The sequence below is a fragment of the Eriocheir sinensis genome, chromosome 39 (assembly GCF_024679095.1).
Source record: "Eriocheir sinensis breed Jianghai 21 chromosome 39, ASM2467909v1, whole genome shotgun sequence".
Taxonomy (NCBI): Eukaryota; Metazoa; Arthropoda; class Malacostraca; order Decapoda; family Varunidae; genus Eriocheir; species Eriocheir sinensis.
In genome coordinates this window covers 11,376,892-11,403,271 of record NC_066547.1, presented here as the reverse complement: position 1 = coordinate 11,403,271, position 26,380 = coordinate 11,376,892, and the positions used below count along the sequence as shown (strand labels likewise).

Below are 26,380 nucleotides of genomic sequence, written 5' to 3'. Positions count from 1 at the left end.
TGGGAAGGAAACGAACGAGCAGGGTAGAAGGCAGGCACTCGGGGCAAGAAAGGAGGCAGGGTAGGGTTTAGGTGAGGAGGCGAGGGTGGCGGGCTGGTTGGCAACAGTGGCGGGGCCGCCGCTGCCGCAGCCCACGCCAGCCGCTGAACCCCGACCGTGACCCCCGGCCGGACACGCCAGGCCCAGGCTCAGAGAATGCACTGCGTGGCCTCAGCGAGGCTTGACACTGCCCCAATCACACAAAGGCTCACTCTGCACTTCCTCTGGGGCAGCACACGGCAGCCTGCCTCGCCTCAAACCTTACCTCCTGCACCTCACCTCTCAGTGCCTCTAGGCCCCTCTGTAGCTCACCCCGGACCTCCTCACAGGCCTGATCGGTATACTGCCGTGCCTCCTGCCGCACAGAAGCCAAGCTTGCTTGTAGTGCCTCCTCAAGCCTGCTGGCCTGTGCCTCCAAGCCTGCTGGCCTGTGCCTCGGAGCGCTCGGCCTGCTCACGGGCCTGCTCCTCAAGCCTGCTGGCCTGTGCCTCGGAGCGCTCGGCCTGCTGTGCCTGCTTTTGACCTTGAAGCGTTATTTCTTGCCTCAAGCCAGCCAACATTGAGGCAATTAACTCCAGCTGGCCAGGCTTAGCGTCTTCATCAGCCTCAAGGTCACCACTACCCCACCACTCGCTCCGCCAGCCGCACCGTGCTCGCCGAGCTCCATTGTGCCCGAGGCGTCACTCTTTGTCTGCCCGTCCACTCACAGCACAATTTCCATCCCACTCCTGACACCACTGTTGTGCTCCACTTGTCTACCCCTCACACAGGCAGACAGGTGCTCTCCCAATTACTTAAACTGGGCTCGCTATGGAAAACACAGTGCTCCCACGAGGCGGACAGCAGACACAAAGACACTCCGGCGGACACACTCGCACACACCCACAGAGCACACAGCGAGGCACAATTAAATACAGGGCGGACTTTCTTGGGGTTTACTAAGCAATAGCACGTTGTACAATCCTTATAGTCCAAGGGGGAGGCAGTCAAGGCACAAATCACAGGCGATTAAGTCCTAAGGCACAGAGCACAGGCGAGCGCGTCCTTTGTCTTCTCTCCGTCTCCACTCTTCCTCGCCGCATGGCGTCCCTCTCCAGCCCGCCCCCTCAACGGGGCCGCAGGGAACCCTCATTACGTCACGTGGCGCCAATTACAATTTAAACTAAGCTAAGCCTTGGCGTAACAATATGTACATGCATGATTAGAAGGTGGTGTAGGAAAGGTTAAGAATGCAGGAGTCATGTGACAGGTTCATAAAAATGTATGTTGAGGTTGATTTTGGCCACATTAAGATCTTCCTGTAAGTAGAACTCTTTTACTATATATATTTTTTGGAGGGGTTTCGTCACAGCCCGCGATAGACACAGACGCCGATTACAGTCTGTCAATGAGCACATGACGAGATAAAGTGTTGGTGACGCAGCTACAGGAGGGTGAGGAGGAGGAGCAGGGATATGGGGCGAAGGTGAAGAGGCGGCCACTTGTATCGCCTCGAGGTGTGGTGATGCAAGACGTGTGTGTGACCATAAGATTAACAACTACAGCAGGGGTGTTACTGTCGCTGCTGCTGTTCATGATGGTAAACTGCAACTACTCTAATTAATACTACCACTATTACATCAGCTATTACTGCTGCACGCCTCAACAAAACAACTATTACAACTTTTGCTGTTTTCGCTGTTGTTCCTGCTGCTACCACTACATAACCACTACTAACATTAATACTTTTGTCACCACTGCGATACTGCTACTGCTGCTGGACTGGTGATATCCCTTTCACTGCTGCCTGATAGGATAGCCGTCACCACCACCATGACCTGCACACACTGAAAGCCTTTGAACACCTTAGGGTAGAGTGCCGCGCCGCGCTGGGACAAGCGGGCGGGACACAATCTGAGCCTCACCAAGCAGCTCATTCGGCGTCCCCACGTGCACGCGGACACGAGTGACAAGAGGTTCCGGAGTATAGACGTACTTATCACTGCTCGGCTGTAATCTGGATTCTTCTTGCAGCGATCTCCTTATCCAGCAACTGATATTACTTTTTCATCTAGCTGGGCGTTCCCCTGGCCACATCTGACACGATAGGTGTTTCCGACGAAGTGACTCAATGACTTGTCTTCCGTTACTGATTCGTTATCTATTTCTTGTAAAAGTGTCCAGGTTTCATGTGTTCTGATGATAAAGGATTCTCTCTGGGTAGAAGAGTTACGCAAGGTTACTGTTATGATAAACACAAGGTTGTGCAAGGGAGGGGAGAAAGGGATAGATATGGCAGACTGATTTACTAACTAACTAACTAATGGGGAGCATACGTCCGGGGGGCATCGCTTCACTCACTCGCCGTCCATACTCCCGGCGGTCACCCCGAGCAAGCTCCCACGCAGCTGCCCTATCCATCCCAAGTCCCTCCCGGCAATATCGGCTGACTTGCCTCAGCCATGTGGGCAAGTCATGAAGGTTGTCTCGCACAGAAACAACCCTGTGAGCAGGTTCGACGTACGGGAGACGCTCCGCGTGCCCATATAGCCGGAGTTAACGTTCACGGGCTTAGCTTTAACAGGGCTCGATTCAGTTTCACGGAGTAGTCGCTGGTTCTACAAGGTCATTCCAGCGATACTCCATGATCGTGCGAAGGCACTTGGTACCAAAGGAATCGACACACCTCTCCCAGGTCTCCATGTCTCACAGCCATACAGTAAGACAGGGAGCACAGGCGACTTAGATTCGAAACTTTGTCCGCCTGCATAGACATCGACAACGCCGTATACTCGTATCGAGCAATTAGGCCAGTTCAATCCGTCGAGTGACTTCTAAGACTCGCCATTGTTATGCACTACGCTACCAAGGTATGTGAAGGTTTTGGTGACTTCGACTTCCTCATCACGTGCATGAACAGACTGAAATGTGTCATCCAGCAAGCCTCCAAACGGCTGGACCTCGGTTTTGGTCCAAGAGACCTTCAGTCTCAATGAGGCATGATAAGGATAAATAGATAGAAAGGGATATATGGAGGTAAGGAAGGAGGGATGGAGGTAGCTAGCTAGATGAATAGGCTATACTGTATATTGATGAAAGAGAGAGAGAGAGAGAGAGAGAGAGAGAGAGAGAGAGAGAGAGAGAGAGAGAGAGAGAGAGAGAGAGAGAGAGAGAGAGAGAGAGATTGTCACTGATACAGAAACCTCACCTTTCTTCCACTTTGGTCTTCTCGCCGCAGCTCAGACGGCCAAAGACAGGCTCAGGGGGCGCGAGGATGAAGGAGCGGTGGTGCCGAGGAGCGACAGGGACGGCGGCAGCGATGGTGGTGATGGTGGGGCTGACGGCGGGGGTGATGGCGGAGGGGGACGGGAACACCACGAGATCCTTCTGGCCCCTACCAAAGAACCCGGAGGTGAATCTTGAGGACATGTTTCGTGCGTCAGCTTACAAGGCGTCGCAAGGAATGTCGAAGCTCCTGCTGGGGAAAGAGAATACGAGAGCGTGAGTATGATATGTTATTTTAATTTGTTTCAGTAGACCCATGGACTTTGTATTTAGTAGAGGATGTAACTTTGGATTAGAGAAAAAACATCTATCTATGTATCCATCTATCTTTCAATCAATCTATCTATCTATCTGTTTCTATATTTCTAACCGTTTTGTATGGTTACGACTAGCTATGAATTCGCTGACCTATATTAGTAGATTCTTGACCCCTTTGCCCACTTGCCCACCTCCTCCTCCTCCTCCTCCTCCTCCTCCTCCTCCTCCTCCTCACCTACTTGATCAACCTCGTAACATCTAAGTCAATATCCTTTAATGACGGCCATGTTCCCCTCTCACAATCTCATCCTTCCCAACGTATATTATACCTTCTATTTCATACACTTAGCTTAAAATTCCTCACCCTTCGGTCCTTTACTCACGTGCCATTCTTCCTTTTACATAATTTCCTCAAACCATAATACTTGCACATTCTCCCTCAACATGATGTCAAGAGGGTTTCGGGACGCCTTCCTATCCTGTCATCTCTTCCATCCCTTTCTTATCAATCCCTCTCGTCCTGTCCACCCGTAACCTCTCCCTCCCTTATGAGTTTTCTCGTTTTGACTGCTCACCACCGGCCTTCTGCAGACTCCTTATGCTCTTTTGGCCTCTGTGTGTTGTGTGTCGCAGAGGCATGGAAAGTGTCTTTGGCCTGTTCTTTATGTTCTTATGGCCTCTGTGTGTTGTGTTGCAGAGGCATGGAAAGTGTCTTCGGCGAGTACCTTATGTTCTTATGGCCTCTGTGTGTTGTGTGTTGCAGAGGCATAGAAAGTGTCTTCGGCGTGTACCTCCCCACCCCTGTGCCCGGCGTGGTGAGCAACAGGGAGTGTCGGAGGGATGTGCTGAGTCTCATTCGGACCTGGATCAACCCTAACATACTGGAGGCGGTGTTTGCTAAAGGAAGGTTCTGGCCGTCCACGAGTGAGTTCAGTTATTATTATTATTGTTATTATTATTGTTTGACATAGTGGGTGGGGTTGTAATCGTTGTTGTTTGCAGGTTTGTTTGTTTATTCGTTTATTTATTCATATTTTTAGCTTCGTTTTTGTTTTGTCATTTTTCAATCGTCGTCATTTTTATTTTTATTTTTTCATTTGTTTTTTTTTCTGTATATTTCTTTCACCTCTCGGTTTTAATATATTCTTTTAACTTATTTTTCCTATTGTTACTGTTTTTCTGCACATTTTTCGCTTATTTGTCAAGCACCATTACCAAAAACACACACACACACGCACACACACATACACCCACAACAAGCACACACACACACATTTCTTATCAGTTCAGGTCGCCTCTTTGTCTAGTATCAACCAAACCTCTAAAGAAAGGCACAACACTGAGATGAGCCGCGTGCTTACGAAACCCACAAACATCTCCTACACGAAATAGATGTGTGTGTGTGTGTGTGTGTGTGTGTGTGTGTGTGTGTGTGTGTGTGTCAATGGAAGTCAAGTGAAGTGGAAGTAAAGATATTTTAGCTTAAAGAAAACTAAAAAAAAAAAAAAGCGAGCATGACATTCTATAATATGAGCGGGGAGAGCGTAAACATAGAAACAGTTATCAGTCGCTTATGACACCCCCCCCACACACACCCCCACACACCCCCACACCCACACCCACACACACACACACACACACACACTCAAAGTACGAACGTAGTTTATCAAGATGGTGGCTGATTACTTTGACAAACCGAGTGGCGTGGATCGAGTGACCGCTGATTGCTGATTCATCGCATTACAAAAATCCTCTCAAAGCTTCTCACGTTTACTTTTAGTCTCTTTTCTTGTTTGTCTTCATAACGGTGGTGGTTCTTTTTCTTCGCTCAGCTTCGTTTTTTATATTTTTGTTCGTCCATGCATTTTATTCTTCGCTGTATGAGAGGAGCCAGTTCAAAGAGTAATAATGACATGATGAAAGCGCTCGTAACATGCTTCTCCCATAGTGTACATCAGTCTCTGTCCGTTTGTCATCGTGAAGGTGGTGGTGATTCTTTTCCCTTGCGTAGTTTTCCTTAGCTTTAATCACGTTTTATTTTTTTCAAGTTAAGTGGAGGCAGCTCAAGGCCTAAAAAATATGTAATAATAAAAGCGCTCGTAACATGCTTCTCCCATAGTGTACATCAGTCTCTGTCCGTTTGTCATCGTGAAGGTTGTGGTGATTCTTTTCCCTTGCGTAGTTTTCCTTAGCTTTAATCACGTTTTATTTTTTTCAAGTTAAGTGGAGGCAGCTCAAGGCCTAAAAAATGTGTAATAACAAAAGCGTTCGCAATATGCTTCTCCCACAAAGAAAACACTGAGATCCTCCCTCGGAATCGTTCCTCACAGTAAAATACGTAACTCAACTAAACTATGACCATCATCTTTATCTTATTAACTGCACCACCTCCACACACACGTGCCGTCCCCATCACCACCGCCTCAGTCCTCACCAGCACCAGAGCCATCTATCGGGAGAGTCTGGCCAGCTTGATCACAGGCGCCATGTTACCAAAAGAAATAAAATAAAATAAAAAAAATGCCGCACGTAATACAAACTGATGCTGAGATTTTTTTTTTTTTGCTGCTGTTACCAAAAGAGACACGCGATATTAAAAGTGACAAAAAAAGTAAAAGAAAAAAAATACCGCAAGTAATACAAATTGATGCAGATTTTTGTTTTTGTTTTTTTGCTGTTGTTACCAAAATAGACACGCGATAATAAAAGTGATGCTGTTAATACAAGTGTTTTTTTGTGCTTTGGGTATCGTCAGGATCTCGTAGAAGTACCTGAAGCACAAACGCACACACAAAAAAACACTATCTCATCATCATTTTGAATTTCTTTTTTTTGATATGGCGCTTATGATAGTTCACCAAATTCTCTTAATCTGCGGCTCTCACCAGCGCCACCCTCAGGCTCCTTCGTCTCCCTCTGCAGTGCCTGACTCCTGGGGGAAGGTGCCGGACGGGATACTCTACGGGAACGTCATGCCGTGGGGGTTACAGGAGGAGTGTACCCACATAGTGGCCGACGAACACATTGGCTCCCCGGTCGCCGTGCCGCCCTTCAACGTGATCTTCCGCGGCCGCTACTGTCTCGTCTCCGTTGAGTGAGTTTATCGTAGACGCCGCGTGTTTTATTATTATTTTTTTAAACAGGGAAGGCAACTCAGGGGGAAAAAACAAAAACCAACAAAAAAAGAAGCTAAACTGAGCCTCTTTCTTGCCCTCGCTACCAGGGTGATATATATATTTTTTTAAACAAGGAAGGCAACTCAAGGGCAAAAAACAAAGACAGCAACAAGAAAGGAAGCTAAACTGAGCCTCTTTCTTGGCCTCGCTGCCAGGGTGATATATTTTTCCCCATTGTTTTCTCACTCTTAATGAATCGCCCTTCTCCTCACGCTCGCTCTGTGCCTCGATCTATCTGCTGTGCTTTTTCCACCATTTCAAGACTTTTTAAAAATATTTTCATATGTATTCTTCGATTGCTGCTATTTTTTTTTTTTTTGTGTGTGTGTGCCATAATCATCGACTGCATAGCACTCTTATTTAATTACAGATACCTTTTAGTTGAGGGGAATTTATCATAACGAACATCAACAGGAAAACGAATTCAAATGTAGCAATACCACAACCAATAAAAATATAATAAACCCACCAACTACAACGCTGCATTTCTCAAATATGTTAATTAATTTATTCATTACTATTATACGTATGGATGTATGATTTTACTAACGACAAAAGCTTCTGATCTTCCTCTTCCTGCTTTCCTTCCGTCAACGCAGAGAGTTCAAGCAGTCGCCGAAGTCCGATGAGGCAATGGACGAGAGCGCTGGCATATGGAAGGCCCTGGGCATGCACGACCCCAGAGTGGGCGTGGCGATGGTCAACAAGGAGGTGCCGCCGATCTTTACCTATGGAACCTGCATGCCGTCCTCCTGCACCGCTGAGGACCTGAGGGTGAGGCGGGAGGGGGTGAAGGTTGTAGGGGGATGAAGTGTGAGGGGTGTCGGGGTGATGGAGTGAGGGAGGGGATGAAGGTTGTAGGGGGATGAAGTGTGAGGGGTGTCGGGGTGATGGAGTGAGGGAAGGGTTGAGGAATAGAGGAAGGGAGAGAGGGATAAGTTGATCGAGTAAGAGAAGGGGTGAGGAAAGGAGGGAGTGAGGGGTGGAGGGGTCGGGGAGTGAAGTTAGGGAGGGGCGTGGGGAGGATGAAGTCATGGAAGGAGTGAGGGAAGGAGGGAAGGGAGGAAGGTGGTGGGATTAAGTAACTGCCTGATATACTTAATTTAACCAGTCTTAAAATTCCTCATCCTCTTCCTCCTTCTCAACCTCCTCCTCTTCCTCTTCCCCCTCAATCTTCTCATTTTCCTCCTCCTTTATCCCTCTCCTCTCTGGTTAAAACACTATAGACCTAAAAAAGTAACCCCTCTGTCTCAGGCGAGCATTGACGACGCCCTGCAGCCGGTGGGGAAGACAGCTAAGTTCGTGGACTGTCACTTGGAGGACGAACCCATCGAATTCACTAACGGAGACATCTTCTTTATGTGAGTCTAATGTCTGATGGTGGTGGTGGGGGTGGCGGTGAAGGGAAGGGGGTTAGAAAGAGAGAGGAAGGGGTTTATTTGAAGGGCTTGGTTGTTGGAGGCGTGTCTGATTCGCTTTATAGTAGACAATAGATTCTTTTAACAGAGGAGCGTCAAGAATCCCTCCTTCCGAAATTGACCTCTCTTCTGGCCGCTCTATTCTACTTTCCCTTCAATACTTGGTGGGTTCTTTGTCTATTTTGGTTTTGCCCTTTAGCTATTCCTTTGCTATAAGGAAAAAAAAAGTAGACAGGTAGATTACTAGATGTACGAATGGATGGATGGGAACGAGGAGAGGACAGTGAGTGAATAAGCAATAGATTGAGTGATGAATAAATGGAAACCTGCGTATCTCTCCTTTCCTTCTTCCTTTCTCCTTTACCTTTCTTTTCCACCCCTCTGTCTGTTAGGTAGATGGATGGCTGAATGAATGGGAAAGAGGGGAGAATAGTGAATGAATAGGCGATATAATATGGTTGGTAGGACTGGTTGAACAGCTAAATGGATGAATATATGGGAGCCTGTCTCTTTTCCTTCTTCCTTTCCCCTCTTCTTTCTCTTTTCCATCCTTCTTTCTGTCTGTTTGTCCGTCTCTCCCTATCTTCACAGCCTCTAAGTTCCTCCCCTCTCCCTCTCCCCCTCCACAGTTCCTTCCTCTCCATGCTATCCGTCCTGTCTGTCTTCCTTTCTCCTTTCCCTCCTCTCTTCCATCATTCTTTCTTTCTGTCTGTCCGTCTCTCCTCATCTCAACAACCTCAGATTTCCTCCCCTCTCTCACCGTTCCTTCCTCTCCATTCTCTCCTTTTTTCCCCTTCTAGTGTTCCCCTTTTCCTCTTTTTTTCCATCCTTCTTTCTCTCTATTTGTCCGTCTCTCCCCATCTCAACAACCTCAAGTTCCTCCCCTCTCCCTCCTCCCCACACAGTTCCTTCCTCTCCGTTCTCTTCGCCGTCCTGCTCGCCGCTGCTGTCGTCGACCTGTGCATCAACCACCTCGAGAAACATGAGCTACGGAAAGGTAAAAACTATCATTTGTCTTCTTAGCGCGTCCAATTCTTCTCGCGGTCTTCTGTATCTTCCTTTTCCTCTTGATCACCCTTTTCTTTTTAACCCCGTCTTTCATCTTAGTCCACTTGTTCCTCTTACCGTCTCCGTTCACCTCTTATCGCAGCCATTTGTATCTTCCTTTTCCTTTTAATCACATTCTTCATCGTAGTCCACTTCTTTTTCTTCTTCATAACCCATTTCCTTTCTATCTTCCTCTTCCTCTTGGCAGCTGAGTGACGACGTGCTGGATTCTTTATAAGTTTTTTCTTCCTCTCATGCAAGTTCACTATCGTCTTTGTATCCATTTGCTATCAACACTAAAGACAAAAAACATGTTATCTTGTTCCTGCATTTAAGTTTAATCTTTTGTTTTTTTGTTTCGTTATTCTTTGGCGCGAACTGCTTTGATCTGTTAAAAAGGGTTTCGTTCAAGCACTCTGGAAGGTTTTGATTCGGAATTCATGACTGATCAAAATTTCCCGTTTCCTTTATGTCTTTACTCACACGAAAACAAACAAACAAACAAACAAACAAACAAAAAATCCCGCTTTCTTTTATGAGTGCTAATTCATTTGTATTTTTACTCACACGGAAACAAACAACAACAAACAAATCCCACTTTCTTTTGTGAGGCCAAGTAAGTAATTAATTTCTGTCTTCATTTACACAGAAACAAACAAACAAACAAACAAAAATCACTCGCACATAATCTTATTTCTTTCATTTTCTCCGCGCACTGCAAAATATAGTTTCCTTTTCTCTTTTCTGCACACAAGCGCTAACTTTTTTTCCCTCATGCAAATATTGTGATTTTTGTACCTTTGCATATAGGTAGCATTCATTTTTTATCCGCACAGTCAATGGCATTTTCTTTTCTTTTTGCATTCATACACACACACTTGTTTCATGAGAGTTTGTGTGTCCAAGAATAGACGCAATGGCCTCCTTGTTTTCTTCTTCCCGGGATCATTCATGTTTGTATTTTTATTTCTCATCGCCCTCAAGTTCCAGCTGGTGTTCATGTTTATTGTTTTTCTTCTCATCACTAGGACCCCTCAAGTTCCTGCTGGTGTTCATGTTTATTGTTTTTCTTCTCATCACTAGGACCCCTCAAGTTCCTGCTGGTGTTCATGTTTATTGTTTTTCTTCTCATCGCCAGGGCCCCTCAAGTTCCTGCTGGTGTTCATGTTTATTTATTTACTTCTCATCGCCAGGGCCCCTCAAGTTCCTGCTGGTGTTCATGTTTATTTATTTACTTCTCATCACTAGGACCCCTCAAGTTCCTGCTGGTGTTCATGTTTATTTATTTACTTCTCATCGCCAGGGCCCCTCAAGTTCCTGCTGGTGTTCATGTTTATTTATTTACTTCTCATCGCCAGGGCCCCTCAAGTTCCTGCTGGTGTTCATGTTTATTTATTTACTTCTCATCGCCAGGGCCCCTCAAGTTCCTGCTGGTGTTCATGTTTATTTATTTACTTCTCATCGCCAGGGCCCCTCAAGTTCCTGCTGGTGGTCATGTTTATTTATCTACTTCTCGTCACCAGGGCCCCTCAAGTTCCTGCTGGTGTTCATGTTTATTTTTTCTTCTTCTCATCACCAGGGCCCCTCAAGTTCCTGCTGGTGTTCATGTTTATTTATTTACTTCTCATCACTAGGGCCCCTCAAGTTCCTGCTGGTGTTCATGTTTATTTATTTACTTCTCATCGCCAGGGCCCCTCAAGTTCCTGCTGGTGGTCATGTTTATTTTTTCTTCTTCTCATCACCAGGGCCCCTCAAGTTCCTGCTGGTGTTCATGTTTATTTATTTACTTCTCATCGCCAGGGCCCCTCAAGTTCCTGCTGGTGGTCATGTTTATTTTTTCTTCTTCTCATCACCAGGGCCCCTCAAGTTCCTGCTGGTGGTCATGTTTATTGTTTTTCTTCTCATCACCAGGGCCCCTCAAGTTCCTGCTGGTGGTCATGTTTATTTTTTCTTCTTCTCATCACCAGGGCCCCTCAAGTTCCTGCTGGTGTTCATGTTTATTGTTTTTCTTCTCATCGCCAGGGCCCCTCAAGTTCCTGCTGGTGTTCATGTTTATTTTTTCTTCTTCTCATCACCAGGGCCCCTCAAGTTCCTGCTGGTGGTCATGTTTATTTTTTCTTCTTCTCATCACCAGGGCCCCTCAAGTTCCTGCTGGTGTTCATGTTTATTTTTTCTTCTTCTCATCACTAGGACCCCTCAAGTTCCTGCTGGTGGTCATGTTTATTTTTTCTTCTTCTCATCGCCAGGGCCCCTCAAGTTCCTGCTGGTGGTCATGTTTATTTATTCTTCTTCTCATCGCCAGGGCCCCTCAAGTTCCTGCTGGTGTTCTCGGCGTACAGCAACATGAGGAGCACATTCACCATCAGGCCCAAGGAACACCCGGACGTCATTTCGTGTCTGCACGGCTTGAGGTAAAGACACGACCGTCCAGCCTTGTACTCCTGAGAGGCCAATTCCTAACCTTTGCCTCGAGGAATCTCACTCATTTGCTCTTAATTCATAAAGACACCCAATACTCTGCCCTTGTGTTTCCTAAGAGGTTGAAGTTCTTTATCTTTCTATTCCCGAAATTTGAAGCATAGGCGTAATACGAGGGAGAGCTGAATGGATCGCTAAGTCACAGAGGGATAGATAGATACTTCAGCATTCTCGTTTCTATGGACAACGCACCATCTTATTAGCTCTTGCAGACTCAAAGGGGTAATGGGACGGAGATGAGACCGCTGCCACGCGTAACTATTGTGTACACTCCCAATTATGCTCATTATTACTGGATCTTTAATTAACAACAACAATTTACTCCATACTCCATTCTCTTCTCATCTACATCCACCTCTTCTAGCAGCCTCTCATTGTATTCTCATTTTCCTCTTGATAATCATTCCTTTTCTTTCTCCTGCTCATCCTCTTCCTTTTATTCCCATTCTCCATTTCAGTTTACCTGTTTCTCTTCACTCACATTGTCATCTACATCCAATTCTTCTCGCGGTCTTCTGTATCTTCCTTTTCCTCATGATCAGCCTTTTCTTTTTAACTCCATCATTCATCTTTCTTCTTCTCCCTTTCCTCTTACTCTATGCACTTACTAGTAATGGGTTCTTATGAATGACCAAGAATCAGTTTAGTGTCCTCTGTTTGCTTTTGCAGGAGGAGTGATTAGCGGGCCTTACTGTTTTATCTTCGTTTGTTGCCCTTGAGCTATTTCCTTTACCGTAAAAACACTTGTTCGCTGATCCTATTACTCTCTCTCTCTCTCCCTCTCTCTCTCGCCATCCTTCCGCCTGTAGGGTCTTCTCCATGGGCTGGGTTGTGTTGGGTCACGGCTACATGTTCCTCGCCAGTGTCACCAGCAACGTCGTTCACTACACAGAGGTAAGTGATGAAGGTCTTTCTGTTGTTTCTCTCTCCCGCTCTACCCATGATCCTCCTCCTTCGTCTCCTTCTCCCTATAAGTTTCCTCTTCACGGCATCCAATCGTTTCTCGCCGTATCCTCCGTTCTTGTCTCTTGTTTCGTTCTTCCAGAGTGCTCCCGTGTTTTCTGAACCTTCCTCAGAATTCTACACCTTCTTCTTTTAATCTAAATCCTCTTGCTTCGTCTCTTCCCTAATAGTCTCTTATGAATCTTCCTTCCTCTGCATCGGATTCCACATAAGCTTCCTCAGACCAGATTTTTAGTCCTCTGAATTTAACTTGCTACCCCTGATTCACTTTCCTGCTGAACCGACTTTTTTCTCTATAATACTCGTAGTCCAATGAATTCTTCTCTTCCTTTTCCTCCACCTCTTCTCTTGTAGTCTTGTGAATTGTCTTTGCCTGTATCCTGTTCTTCCTCTTGATCAACCTCTTTCTTTCAATCCCATGTTCCATCTTTGTCCAAACGTTCCTCTTCATTCGCCTCTCATTAGTTAATCTACTTCTTGTCGCAGCCTTTGTATAATCACTTTCCTCTTGATGATCCTCTTTCTTTTAATTGTATCCTCCTCTTTTTCTTGATCAATTTCTTCCTTTTAACCTTATCTTCCATCTTAGTTCACCTGCTCCTCTTCATTCTCTTCTTATCTACATCCACCTCTTCAAGCAGCCTTCTGTATCCTCCCTTTCCTCTTGATCCTCCTCTTTCTTTTGATTATATGTTTCTCTTCTTCTTGCTCATCCTCTTCCTCTTATTCACACTCTCCATTTTAGTTTAGTTGTTTCTCTTCACTCACATTATCAGCTGCGTCCAATTCTTCTCGCGGTTTTCTGTATCTTCCTTTTCCTCTTGATCACCCATTTCTTTTTAACCCCGTCTTTCATCTTAGCCCACTTGTTCCTCTTACCATCTCCATTCACTTCTTCTCGCAACCATTTGTATCCTCCTCTTCCTTTTAATCACATTCTTCATCGTAGTCCACCTCTTTTGCTTCTTCATAACCCACTTCCTTTCTTTCTTCCTCTTCCTCTTGGCAGCTGAGTGACGACGTGCTGGACCAGATCGTCGTGAACGCCTCCTTCTCGGTGGACACGTTCCTCTTCATGAGCGGCCTCGTCGTCGCCTACACGCTGCTGCTTGAGAACGAGAAGAACAAACGCGTCAACTGGCTCATTTATTACGTCCATCGCATCATCAGGTGAGGCGAGGGACCGGGGCGAGAGGAGTGGGTGCCTGGGTGGGGAGTGGGTGCCGGGGGGTGAATAGGTTATAGCGGAGTAACGAACGACACAAGTACTGATTAAAGTAACTGATTAAGTACTGATAATGATGACTAACTTTTTTCTGAGTGCTGTCCATTGCGTCGGTAGGCTCTATTGAGGGACCTATTGGATGACCCCAGCCCAAATGTGGCGAAGGCGAATTGTATTTATAGTGACTGCCATGATGTATGACTCTGGCTGACTGACTGACTGACTGACTGATTAAGGTAACTAAGCAATCGATTCACTAAACTAAGACTAGGCAAAGACGGAGAGACTGCCACAAACAACAAAGACGACGCACAAGACACAAGACTGGCAGGACTGATTAAGATAACTAATTAAAGACTGATTTAGGTAATTGATTAAGGACTGATTTAGGTAACTGACCCCAGCCCGTTAGTGACGCAGGCGAAATCTATTTACAGTGGCTTCCGTGACTTATGATTTTTTTCAGACTAATCGGCTGACCAACTAACCAACTGTCATCTATGTAACTGTAGCAATCGATTCATTAAACTAAGGGTCATATTCTTAAACATTTCGGCGCACAAACACACATTTGACACGGCTTTCGTAGGAGTTTTGAGCATTTCCAGAGGTAGTTTTTTGACCCTGGTGGTAGTTCGATCCTTTTTCTGCACCCTGAACCAAAAAGAATTCGCATAAGAACCCGATCAATCTCCTTTTTTGGACTTTGGAAATTGTCGATGTGAGAGGCGGATGCGTCTAAGAATACGAACCAGACTAAGATGGAGAGACGACCACAAATAACGAAGGTGACACAAAATAACGATAACAACACAGACTGATCAAGATGGTGACGGCGCCCTTCCCCCTCAGGTTGTCGCCGCCCATCATCATCACCGGCGCCGCCATGGCCACAGTGTTCCGCTTCGCCATGGTGGGCCCCTACTCGGCCAACATCGAGAGGTCCTACGTGGAGAACTGCCGCAGCAACTGGTGGGTGGACGCGCTCTTCATCGGGAACTTCGTCAGCCCTCCAGTGAGTACCTTCGCGCGGCAAGGGTTTGGTGTTGTCTGTTTTTTTTTTTTTTTTGCCTGTGTTTGTTGTGGTTATTCATTCTTTATTGCTGTTCTGTTTCTTTCTCCTTTTTCTTTTTGTTTCATATTTTTTCCATTTTTTTCTTTTAAATTTTTTTTTCTATTTAATTTTCTCTTTTCTTTTTGCTATTTTTCATTTCTCTTCTTGTCCTTTTCTTTTTAATTTTCTTCTCATTATCTTTTTCAGTTTTTATTTATATTATTTCATCTTACGTGTCCATTTTTATTTCATTTTCTTTCTTTCTTCATTTTCACGTCCGTTTGACCAAGTGATTGTCGCCATCATCACTGAGCTATCATGACTAAGCTCAGACTTACACGAGAGCTGGTAGAGGAACTGTGAAGCCTCGTGTGCACCGAATCTGTGTTATCAATCTTAAACTTGCGTTGTTACTTTCGAGTCACCTTTCCATCTGAAACTGATCCTTCCTCTGGCCACTCGTACCGACTTCTTTTTGCTGCAACATCGCTTAACGGGCTATTTTGTTTCCTGTTTTTGTTGCCTTGAGCTGCTTCCATTGCCGTAAACGTAATGCAACGGAGCGTGGAGCGGGTGCCATATTATTGCTTCCTACAGTGTGACTCTCCATTCATTCCCCCATCCCAGTCCTGGTTGCATCTGTCCAGGTCTGACGCACGCACGCACATACTCAGTGTCTATCTTCCATCATCAGGTTTTCTTCCTTAGTTTAAATTCCTTCCCTCCACTCTTTTCCTTCTCTCCTTTTCTTAGTCTTTTCTTTCATTAACTTTACCGTTTTTCTACCTGGTGTGTCTGACCAGGCTAGCGCACGCACACACATACTGTCTTTCCTTTTAACTTTTTTTTCTTTAGTTTCCTTTCCCTTACTCTCTCTTCCTTCTCTTTCCTCAGTTTCTCCTCACCTTTCTCTCTCTGTAACTTACTTTACCTTTTCCTGCAGCCTCAACACCTTCTCCCTTCTTTTCCCTCCCACAGTGCCTGCCCCAGTGCTGGTACACGGCCGTAGACTTCCAATTGTACGCAGTGGCCCCGCTGGTCCTCGCGCCGCTGCTCACGAAGAAGAGACTGAGTGGTAAGTGCTATTCACCCACGATCTGAGCACGTGCTGGATTCGTGAAAGCCTTTAGCTATATGCCTTCCCATAATGTGTGTGTGTGTGTGTGTGTGTGTGTGTGTGTGTGTGTGTGTGTGTGTGTGTGCGCGCTATACAAAGCTTTCTGCAAGACAAATAGAAAACGAAGCAGCTGCAACAGGAGATAGATTTCCTTTACTACCTGTGTGTGCGTGTGTGTGTGTGTGTGTGTGCGTGTGTGCGCGTATGTGTGCGTATGTGTGTACGTGTGTGTGTGTGTGTGTGTGTGTGTGTGTGTGTGTGTCAGACCTTCAATTACAGAACAGTGTGACCCCTTGACCACCCTCCCTCAGGTCTGGTGTGGCTGGCCGTTGTAACCCTCGTGTCTGTGGCCGTCCCCATGATCACCATAGCCGTCAACGACCTCAACCCGCCCGGCGTTCCCTTCGTGTGAGTGTTATCTTTACGCCAGCTGAATAATTGTCTCTCCGGCCTCCCGTTACTTCTCGTCTCCTCGCCATTCTACCATTCACCTTTTCATCTTTCTATTCTCTGTCTATTTCCAGTTCCGTCCACACTGCCTTCATTTCGAGATTACTTTTCACTTCACTCATATTTTACAGTTCTTTCTCGTCTCCTCGTCATTCCACCAATTCACCTTTTCATCTTTCTATTCTCTGTCTATTTCCAGTCTTCTTCACTTTGCATGTTCCGTCCACACTGCCTTCATTTCGGTATTACTTTTCACTCAGTCATATTTTACAGTTCTTTCTCGTCTCGTCTTTCTAACTTTTTATCTTTCTACTCTTCATCTGTTCAAGGGTTAAAAGAGTCCGTTCCTCTGTCTTCACCTTATCGTATATCCCGTCCAATCTGCGTCCTTATCGAGATTACTCTTCATTCAAAGTAATGGAAATCAGCCATATCTTACGGTCCCTTCTTCTCCTCTCCTCGTTTTCTCAACCTTTCACTTTTCTACTTAAGATATCCATTTCTTTGAGGGTTTTATTACAGCAAAGGACAGCACAAGGGCACACAAAAAAAGGAAACAACAATAAAAAAGCCCGCTACTCGCTGCTCCTGTAAAGAATCCAAAGAGGTGGCCGAAAGAGATGATCTAGAATCCCTATCGCAAGTGCTCTCCTTCCCATTCTCCTACTTTTTTCTCTCCCTCTTCCTTTCCTGTGTGTTCCCGGCATTTTGGTGAACCTAACCATTCGCCTCTTAACTTTCCATTTCCCCGACTCCAAGCCTCACTGATACCCCCCCCTACCTGTACTATCCTTTAATACTAAAACGCCTATTTTCTTCCTCTATCTCCTCGACTTTTTTCCTTCCCAGTCACTCTCCTTCCCGTCTGGCTGTGAAGGATAGTTATCACTCCAATGTTTCCTTCTTGATAAACCCTCGCCTTTCCCTCCAAATCCCTTATCTATCCGTCATCTTCTTGTACTCTCCCCTTCTACGTGTTCATTTTTAATCGTTTCTTTTACTTGCAAGAACATCCAGCAGGGTTTTCCTTTGCTATCTGAACCTTTATCCGAGTTCCTTCATCCGAGTTCATGAATCTAAAACCCTCTGTTGCAGTGTTCCGCTCCGTGTCGTCCTTTTTTGTCGCTTCTTTTACTTGCAAGCATATCCAGAGGTTGTTCCTTTGCCATCTGAACCTTTACCGGAGTTCCTGAGTCTGAAATTCTCTGTTGCATAATTCCTCCCCGTGTCCTCCTTTTTATCACTTCTTTTACCTGTAAGAATATCCAACAATGTTATTCCTTTGGCCTCTGATCCTTTGCCATGAGCTTAGAATTATGTGTTGCGCTGTTAGCCTGTCCCTCTCTTAGCTCACTAACGGACCGCATACAGGCAGGGCGAGCCGAAGAAGACTGTGGACCTGTACGGGACTCCCTGGGCGCGCGCCAGCCCCTACCTCATGGGGATCTGGACCGGCTGGCTGCTGATGGAGGTGCGCGGCAAGAAGTTTAAGTTACACCCGGTGAGTTGATGGTATTGTCTCCACTGTCTACGATGGCTAAAACTGAAGTTCCATCTATCACCTCTTCCACTATTTTTTTCTCATTCTCTTCCTGTACTTCCTTCTCTTCTCCCTCTCCCATCTCTTTCACATCCCAGACTTTCGTAAGCTTTCCATTTTTAGTCAGCAAAGATTAAGATAATTCTTATACCTCTAATCTTCATCTCTTGTTTATGTTCATGTTCTGGGTTTTGTTCTTTTTCCTCCACTTCTTCCTCCTTTTCCTCTTCCTCCTCTTCCTCCTCCTCCTCCTCTCTTTTACGTTGAAAAAGAGACGACTGCGAGGGGATCTGATACAGGTCTTCAAATACTTTAAGAAGTTCAGTTAATGTCGATCACTCCAAGCTTTTTGCGCTTGCTTCTAACTCGAGAACTAGAAACAAAAAAATGGTCAAACAATTCAAGCAAGGCGATGCAGTATAGATATCTGCAGGATCTATTTCTCAAGCAGTTATCAACCACTGGAACAACCTTCTTGCTTAAACTGTTAGTGAGAAAACAATCAAACCTTTTAGAATCGCATTGATCGCCACTATGCTTCGTCAGGGGTGTCTAGGTTTTACAGGAGCTGCCTCTTGCTGATCTTTTTCTCATGTTCCAAGTGTCCGTCTCTTCTTGGCTCAATTCCACCTCATCCTCCACTGAACACCATTCTTCCCCCTCTCCCTTAATACCCCCTCCTTGTTTTCGCTCTTTTCCTTGTCCCTCCTCTTAACGTCCTCCTCCAGCACTCGACATGTAAGTTTTCTCTTCCAAGTTTCCATCAAATTTTCATGTTAGTCATTCCCTCCGTGCATCCTTAACACGCAAAGCATTATCATCCACATCCTTTCCCTGAACGACATCCTTAACTCCCTCAACGAAAGCACCAACGTCTTATCTTCTTGTTTTTTCCTCTCATTTTCACGCCACCCTTTTTCCCTTCCAACATTTTCTCCAATCCTCCACCTCCGCTTCCTTTTCTCTATCATGCTCTTCTTCCTCCATACACCAAAACACACTGCTTTTTTTCTGTTTCCTCCACCTCCCTGCAGATCTTCATCGTCTTCAATCCATTCTCTTCCTATCCCTTTCATTCTGCCTCCCTCACCTCCCTTCACATCTTCCTCTTAACAACATTGTCTCTCTCTCTCTTTCCTCCCTTCCTATTATCTGCTCCTAAATTAACTCCCTCCCCATTCTCCTTCCCCAGGTGGCCGTGGCTGTAGGATGGATGGTCTCCGCCGCTATCGCCCTCGCCGTTCTCTTTGGCATGGCAGACTACAACGTTTTTACCTTCGAGAAAGATAACTCCATCCCCCAAGCCGCCAGCATCCTCTACGGAGGCCTCAGCAGACTGGCGTGGGGCGTGTCCCTCCTGTGGGTGGTGTTTGCCTGTCACACGGGATACGGGGGTGAGTGAGTGAGAGATTGAATGTGTGTGGGGGAGTTTGTGTAGGAAGTTGTGTTGTGGTGTGGTGTGGTTGTGTGTTTTGTGTGTGTGTGTGTGTGTGTGTGTGTGTGTGTGTGTGTGTGTGTGTGTGTGTGTGATTTTGAAATTCAAATATAAATAGAGACACGGAGACCATTCCTACTTTCAATTTTGATAGTGAATAATTCATTCTTCCGTTCATCTATATTATCAATAGTTATTTTCACCTGTGAGAAATGGAAGTATACAAAGACAATGTTTATCTTTATCACAAAGATTGCAAACTCGATTAAGATGCCATCTATCGGAATGCAGTTCAGTCACACCGACACGCTGTTGCTCTGAAGGGCGGTGAAGTCCTCCTCCCAAATCGGGCTCAAGATGAACTCTCTAATTTTTAAAGAGGATCAGAAAATGGGCTCCGGGAAGCAACATGAGCCAAGCAAGATGGCGCCACTTGAAACACTTGCCTGCGCCATAGTGGATTGGGGTTGACCAGTCCCCATCAATAAAAAGAAAAAAAGCGTTCGCCGGTTCGTGCACACCATCCCAATCAAACATTCCATTTCTAGCCCTCAACTTAGCTTATGAGAGTGCCTTTTTATTGCTATGGCCGCTGAATGGATGCTCCGTACGAACTATACTCCGACTCAGTTATGGAGTCAATTGAGACGGGGCCAGCTCGGGGAATTCCCTGGCCACAGCTCTCCCAAATCTTATTCAACCCGGTAGCAGTGACGGACCAAATTTGTGGCTTTACCGTATAGCAGCGACGGGCCAAATTTGTGCCATGATATAACCCCCCAAAATAGATGGTGCATAAACTGATCACAAATGCTTTGATATCTATTATGAAATGGTTTGTGTGAGTGAGGATTTTTTCTCATTTTTCTCGCTTAGAGGGACCATTAAGAAATATGATCCCCGCAGCCACCAGGTTAATGTATACCGAATATTTGATACACAATTTCAAATAGTACGTAGATGATATATGAGGGAGACAGTGACGTATTGGGCAGCGCTGTGAAGAGGTTCGAGCCTCACCTAAACTGACCATATTTGTGGCGGACTATAGCAAACATTCACGGGATGGTTCTCTCTCCCTCTAGTCATCGCTAACTCAAACTTGGCGCAAACATTTATTTTGTATTCCTCACTTCAGTTTTAAGGAGTACTTTTCTTATGTCATGAGTACTAAATGGATGCTGCGTACGAACAGGCGAACATGATGTTTTAAAAGTTGATATTCTCAGACGCTTCCGCCTCTTATACCATCTCCAAAGGCCAGAAAGGGCATCAAAGGCGTTCTTATGAGTTTTTTTTCCACGTTCATGCTACAGAAGCCTTGTCAAACTATCACCAGGCTCATAAAACTTCCACTAAGAAAGGTCCAAAACTCCTACGAAAGCCTTGTCAAATATGGGTGCCAGGGCGCCGAGATGTTTAAGAATCTGGAACATTTTTCTCCCTCTAGGTATCGCCAACTCGATCTTAGCGCACCCGAGTCTACAGCCCGTCAGCCGCCTCACCTACAGCCTCTACCTCGTCACCATCTGCATCCAGATCGTCTACTCGGGCACAACCTACGTCCCCCTCTACGTGAACCATCTCAACAAGGTTAGTACTGTTCGTGGAGTGTTCGTAGAAGCATACCAACACACTCTGTCTCTTTGTTTCCGTGTGTTTCTCTCTCCTCCTTCTCCTCCTCTTCCTTTCTTTATTTTTTTCTCCTTCCTTAAATTAAACCCTCTAACTCTAAATTCTTTCTATTTCTATGTCACTCATTGTTCCCTTGTATTCCTCCTCCTCCTCCTCCTCCTCCTCCTCCTCCTCTTTTACTGCTTCCTCTTCTTCTTCCTCTTCCTCTTCCTATCAGCTACTTTTCCTCTTCATGGTCATATTTTTTTTGTTCATGTTCTTGGTTTTGTTCTTCTTGTTTTTCTTCTTGCCCTTGTTTTTTGTTGTTTTTTGTTCTTGTTCTTCTCCTCCTCCTCCTCCTCCTCCTTCTCCTATCACGGCTCTACACCAGACAACCTCGAAATGAACCAGTAGGCTTTCTGTTGTCTGTCTTTCCATGTTTCCATGTATTTATGTTTCCTTCTCCTCCTCCTCCTCCTCGATCTCCTCCTCCTCCCTCACCAGCTCCTTTGCTTCCCTCAGGCCATCGAGACGTGTGGTTACCTCTTCCTGGGCGGCCTCGTGGCCATCCCCCTGAACCTGGCGGTGGAGCGGCCCATCCTCGGCCTCGAAAAGCTGCTCCTTCCGCGTCCTGGTAAGTCTTCGGGCGCGTGACCTCAACTTATCTCGAGATTAGCGCTTGGCATTAAGAGAGTTACGCGTATAGGGTGTTTTGAAGAGATGAAGAGTGATGGAGCTGCAGAAAGAGGAAGGGGAAACATGGGACAGAGGGAAAAGTGAGGAAAGAGAAAGGGAGGACAGGAGGAAAAAGTGAGGAAAAACGGGAAGGAATGGAAAATGAAGAGCTGGGAGGAAAGAGGAGCAAGGGGAAACGACGAAACAGGAGGACAATGGGAAGGAAGAGAAACGAATAGATAGAAGGAAAAAAGGAAGCAAGGGAAGAGGAAGAGACAGGACGAAAAAGGAAAGGAAGGGAAAACGAAGAAACAAGGTAATAAAGGGAAGGAAAGGGAAACAAAGAGGCAGGAGGGAAAAGGGAAGGAAGGAAAACGGAGTGAGGAGGATAAGGAGAAGGAAGGGAAAACGAAGAGAGAAGAGGAAAAAAAAGGAATGGGTAAGGAAGAGACATAAAGGAAAGGGAAGGGAGGGAAAACGAAGAAGCAGGAAGAAGGAAAACGAAGAGAGTGGAGGATAAAGAGAAGACAAGAGGAAAAAGGAAGGAATGGGAAAGGGAGAGACATAAGGGAAAGGAAGGGAGGGAAAACGAAGAAGCAGGAGGAATAAGGGAAGGAAGGTCAAACGAAGAGAGAGAAGTGGTAAAGGAAAAGACATTAGGAAAAAGCGAAGGAAAAGTAACGAACATGACTTAGTACTGGTTCAAGGGTAAATTTAAGAGGTGACTAAAGGGATTCCCGATTTAGAGATTAAGGAAGGCAAAATCTGGACTGACTTTGAAGGGAGTGAGATGGCTTCCGTTTTTTTTTAAAGTTAGAGAGGACTAATTTCGGCTGACTAACGGATGAATTATGGATGCTTTAAGAGTAACATAAGGGTTGAGAACAGCTGATAAAGACTACTGAACGACTGAAGAAGGATGGAGAAGTGGCAAAGTGACTCTCTGTTTGGAACTAAGAAATGAGAAGTTGAAAAATGTGGAATGTTGAAGGATGTGGATGGATGGAGGAGGAGGAGGAGGAGGAGGAGGAGGAGGAGGAGTTACAGGTGGAGGAGGAGTTACAGGAGGAGGAAGTGTTACAGGAGGAGGAAGAGTTACAGAAGGAGGAAGAGTTACAGGAGGAGGAAGAGTTACAGGAGGAGGGGGAATTACAGGAGGAGGAAGAGTTACAGGAGGAGGAGGAGTTACAGGAGGAGGAAGAGTTACAGGAGGAGGAGGAGTTATAGGAGGAGGAAGAGTTACAGGAGGAGGAAGAGTTACAGGAGGAGGAAGAGTTACAGGAGGAGGAAGAGTTACAGGAAGAGGAGGAGTTAGAGGAGGAGGAAGAGTTACAGGAGGAGGAGTTACAGGAGGAGGAAGAGTTACAGGAGGAGGAAGAGTTACAGGAGGAGGGGGAATTACAGGAGGAGGAAGAGTTACAGGAAGAGGAGGAGTTAGAGGAGGAGGAGGAGTTACAGGAGGAGGAAGAGTTACAGGAGCAGGAAGAGTGGCAGGAGGAGGAGGAAGAGTTACAGGAAGAGGAGGAGTTACAGGAAGAGGAAGAGCTACAGGAAGAGGAGAAGTTACAGGAGGAGGAAGAGTTACAGAAAGAGGAAAACAATTACATTCAATCATCATTCAATCCTACTACACCTTATCATAACGCAACAGGAAGACAAAGAGTTACATGATAAGGAAGATATATATACCCTCAGTCATCACAGCTTATCGTGACGCCCCAAACAAAAACTACAACGCCAATGATAACGTGTGAATTTTACCACTTTGCTTCTTTCCTTCCTTTACAGGCCGATCCGTAACCGAACAGCAGCAGGAACAGGAGGAGAAGAAGGAGGAATAAGAAGGAAGATGGAGGAAGGAAAGTATGGAGAGCAGGAACAGAGGAGAAAAGGAGGAATAAGAAGAAAGGAAAGTGTGGAAGGGAAGGAGTAAGGAAGAAGAGCAGGAACAGGAGGAGAAAAGGAGAAATAAGAAGGAAGATGGAGGAATTAAAGCATGGAAGAAAAGGAGTAAGGAACAAGAGCAGGAACAGGAGGATAAAAAGAAGAAACAGTAAGGAAGATGACGGAAAGAAAATAGGGAAGGGGAGGAGTAAGGAGGGGAAGCAAAGAACACACAAAAAAAAGGATGCAAGTTGAGAATGAAAATCACGAAAATGCAAAGAAGATGGAATGAAGAGGGAAGGAAGATGAAAGAAAGACAGCAAAGTAGAAAATAAAAAAAATGAATGTAAACGAGAAAGTAAGTATTGAATGTAGGATAATAAAAAGGTAAATATTAATAGTGAATGTTAGGTATAAAAGCAGGTAAGGAAGGGACGAAAGTAGGAGAGTAAGAAAGGTGAATGTTGATGATGGATGTTAATTAAGAGTGGAAAGAAGAAAGGAAATAAGGAAAGTAGAAGAGTAAGAAAGATAAATGTTGATGATGGATGTTAATTAAGAATGGAAAGAAGGAAGGAAGGAAATAAGGAAAGTAGGAGAGTAAGAAAGATGAATGTTGATGATGGATGTTAATTAAGAACGGAAAGAAGGAAGGAAATAAGAAAAGTAGGAGAGTAAGAAAAATGAATGTTGATGATGGATGTTAATTAAGAACGGAAAGAAGGAAGGAAATAAGAAAAGTAGGAGAGTAAGAAAGATGAATGTTGATGATGGATGTTAATTAAGAACGGAAAGAAGGAAGGAAATAAGAAAAGTAGGAGAGTAAGAAAAATGAATGTTGATGATGGATGTTAATTAAGAATGGAAAGAAGGAAGGAAATAAGAAAAGTAGGAGAGTAAGAAAGATGAATGTTGATGATGGATGTTAATTAAGAATGGAAAGAAGGAAGGAAATAAGGAAAGTAGGAGAGTAAGAAAGATGAATGTTGATGATGGATGTTAATTAAGAATGGAAAGAAGGAAGGAAATAAGGAAAGTAGGAGAGTAAGAAAGATGAATGTTGATGATGGATGTTAATTAAGAATGGAAAGAAGGAAGGAAATAAGGAAAGTAGGAGAGTAAGAAAGATGAATGTTGATGATGGATGTTAATTAAGAATGGAAAGAAGGAAGGAAATAAGGAAAGTAGGAGAGTAAGAAAGATGAATGTTGATGATGGATGTTAATTAAGAATGGAAAGAAGGAAGGAAATAAGGAAAGTAGGAGAGTAAGAAAGATGAATGTTGATGATGGATGTTAATTAAGAATGGAAAGAAGGAAGGAAATAAGAAAAGTAGGAGAGTAAGAAAGGTGAATGTTGATGATGGATGTTAATTAAGAATGGAAAGAAGGAAGGAAATAAGAAAAGTAGGAGAGTAAGAAAGATGAATGTTGATGATGGATGTTAATTAAGAACGGAAAGAAGGAAGGAAATAAGAAAAGTAGGAGAGTAAGAAAGGTGAATGTTGATGATGGATGTTAATTAAGAATGGAAAGAAGGAAGGAAATAAGAAAAGTAGGAGAGTAAGAAAGGTGAATGTTGATGATGGATGTTAATTAAGAACGGAAAGAAGGAAGGAAATAAGAAAAGTAGGAGAGTAAGAAAGGTGAATGTTGATGATGGATGTTATTTAAGAACGGAAAGAAGGAAGGAAATAAGAAAAGTAGGAGAGTAAGAAAGATGAATGTTGATGATGGATGTTAATTAAGAACGGAAAGAAGGAAGGAAATAAGGAAAGTAGGAGAGTAAGAAAGGTGAATGTTGATGATGGATGTTAATTAAGAACGGAAAGAAGGAAGGAAATAAGAAAAGTAGGAGAGTAAGAAAGATGAATGTTGATAATGGATGTTAATTAAGAATGGAAAGAAGGAAGGAAGGAAATAACGAAAGTAGGAGAGTAAGAAAGATAAATATTGATGATGGATGTTAAGGAAAAGTGGAAAGAAGGAAGGAAATAAGGAAAGTAAGGAAGACAGAAGGAAGGAAGGAATGGTAAGGAGCAACGATCAACAAGTTCAATCGACCATCGAACGCCACACCAAGTCGCCAGTTCGATTCCCTCCGCATGGTGATTCTAATTAGTGGCTTATTATCTCTCCCTTTTTTTTCTGTTCTGTCCTATTCGTGCGCGCAAGACAAAATCCGCCCTCTCTTCCTTTACTGTGTGTGTGTATGTGTGTGTGTGTGTGTGGTGTCGCTGTGAACAATGATAATAAACTGGTTAAGAACTCATTTATGGCAAACGATAGGCCTATGTTTTCCTTCCATCCCCCTCCCCCCATCTCTCTCTCTCTCTCTCTCTCTCTCTCTCTCTCTCTCTCTCTCTCTCTCAAGGCGGAAGTAAAATATAGGTTACGACTCTTCTGGCTCTCGAATTCCGATCCTCTTTTGTCTTAGTTCTGCAGCGTCACGGGGGCCCACGACGACTTTCTTTCTCCTTATTATATTTCTTTATCCGTCTCCAGCCTTATATTTTTGCTTATTTTGAAGAGAGAGAGAGAGAGAGAGAGAGAGAGAGAGAGAGAGAGAGAGAGAGAGAGAGAGAGAGAGAGAACCCTTGAATAGCTACCGGGCAAGCCATAAAGGAAAACGACAAGATAAAATGCAAGAAAACGAGAAAGACAATGACGATACGAAAGAGAGAAAGACAAGAGGAAAAGAAACAATAAGAAAAGAGGAACTGGAAAAGAAAGACGAAGAGGAG

At 44.8% G+C, this 26,380-nt stretch overlaps 1 protein-coding gene across 2 annotated transcripts; it reads left to right on the top strand.

Annotated features, from left to right (window-relative positions):
• The first annotated feature begins 2,388 nt into the window (after positions 1-2,388).
• LOC127008982 (nose resistant to fluoxetine protein 6-like) lies at positions 2,389-25,908 on the top strand. Of its 2 annotated transcripts, none has more exons than XM_050881536.1 (22): positions 2,389-2,737; positions 3,257-3,519; positions 4,325-4,485; positions 6,484-6,655; positions 7,337-7,511; positions 7,992-8,098; positions 9,061-9,152; positions 11,505-11,613; positions 12,490-12,574; positions 13,653-13,813; positions 14,721-14,883; positions 15,901-15,997; positions 16,351-16,447; positions 17,861-17,990; positions 19,222-19,423; positions 20,915-21,057; positions 21,601-21,712; positions 23,542-24,094; positions 24,543-24,986; positions 25,061-25,134; positions 25,357-25,430; positions 25,505-25,908. In XM_050881536.1, the coding sequence occupies exons 1-18, from the start codon at positions 2,663-2,665 to the stop codon at positions 23,592-23,594; spliced, it is 2,397 nt and encodes a 798-aa protein (XP_050737493.1). In that variant the 5' UTR covers positions 2,389-2,662; the 3' UTR covers positions 23,595-24,094; positions 24,543-24,986; positions 25,061-25,134; positions 25,357-25,430; positions 25,505-25,908. The 2 variants fall into 2 exon arrangements, with proteins under 2 accessions (XP_050737493.1, XP_050737494.1); XM_050881537.1 differs by having other exon boundaries at positions 2,654-2,888.
• Positions 25,909-26,380: the final 472 nt, after the last annotated feature.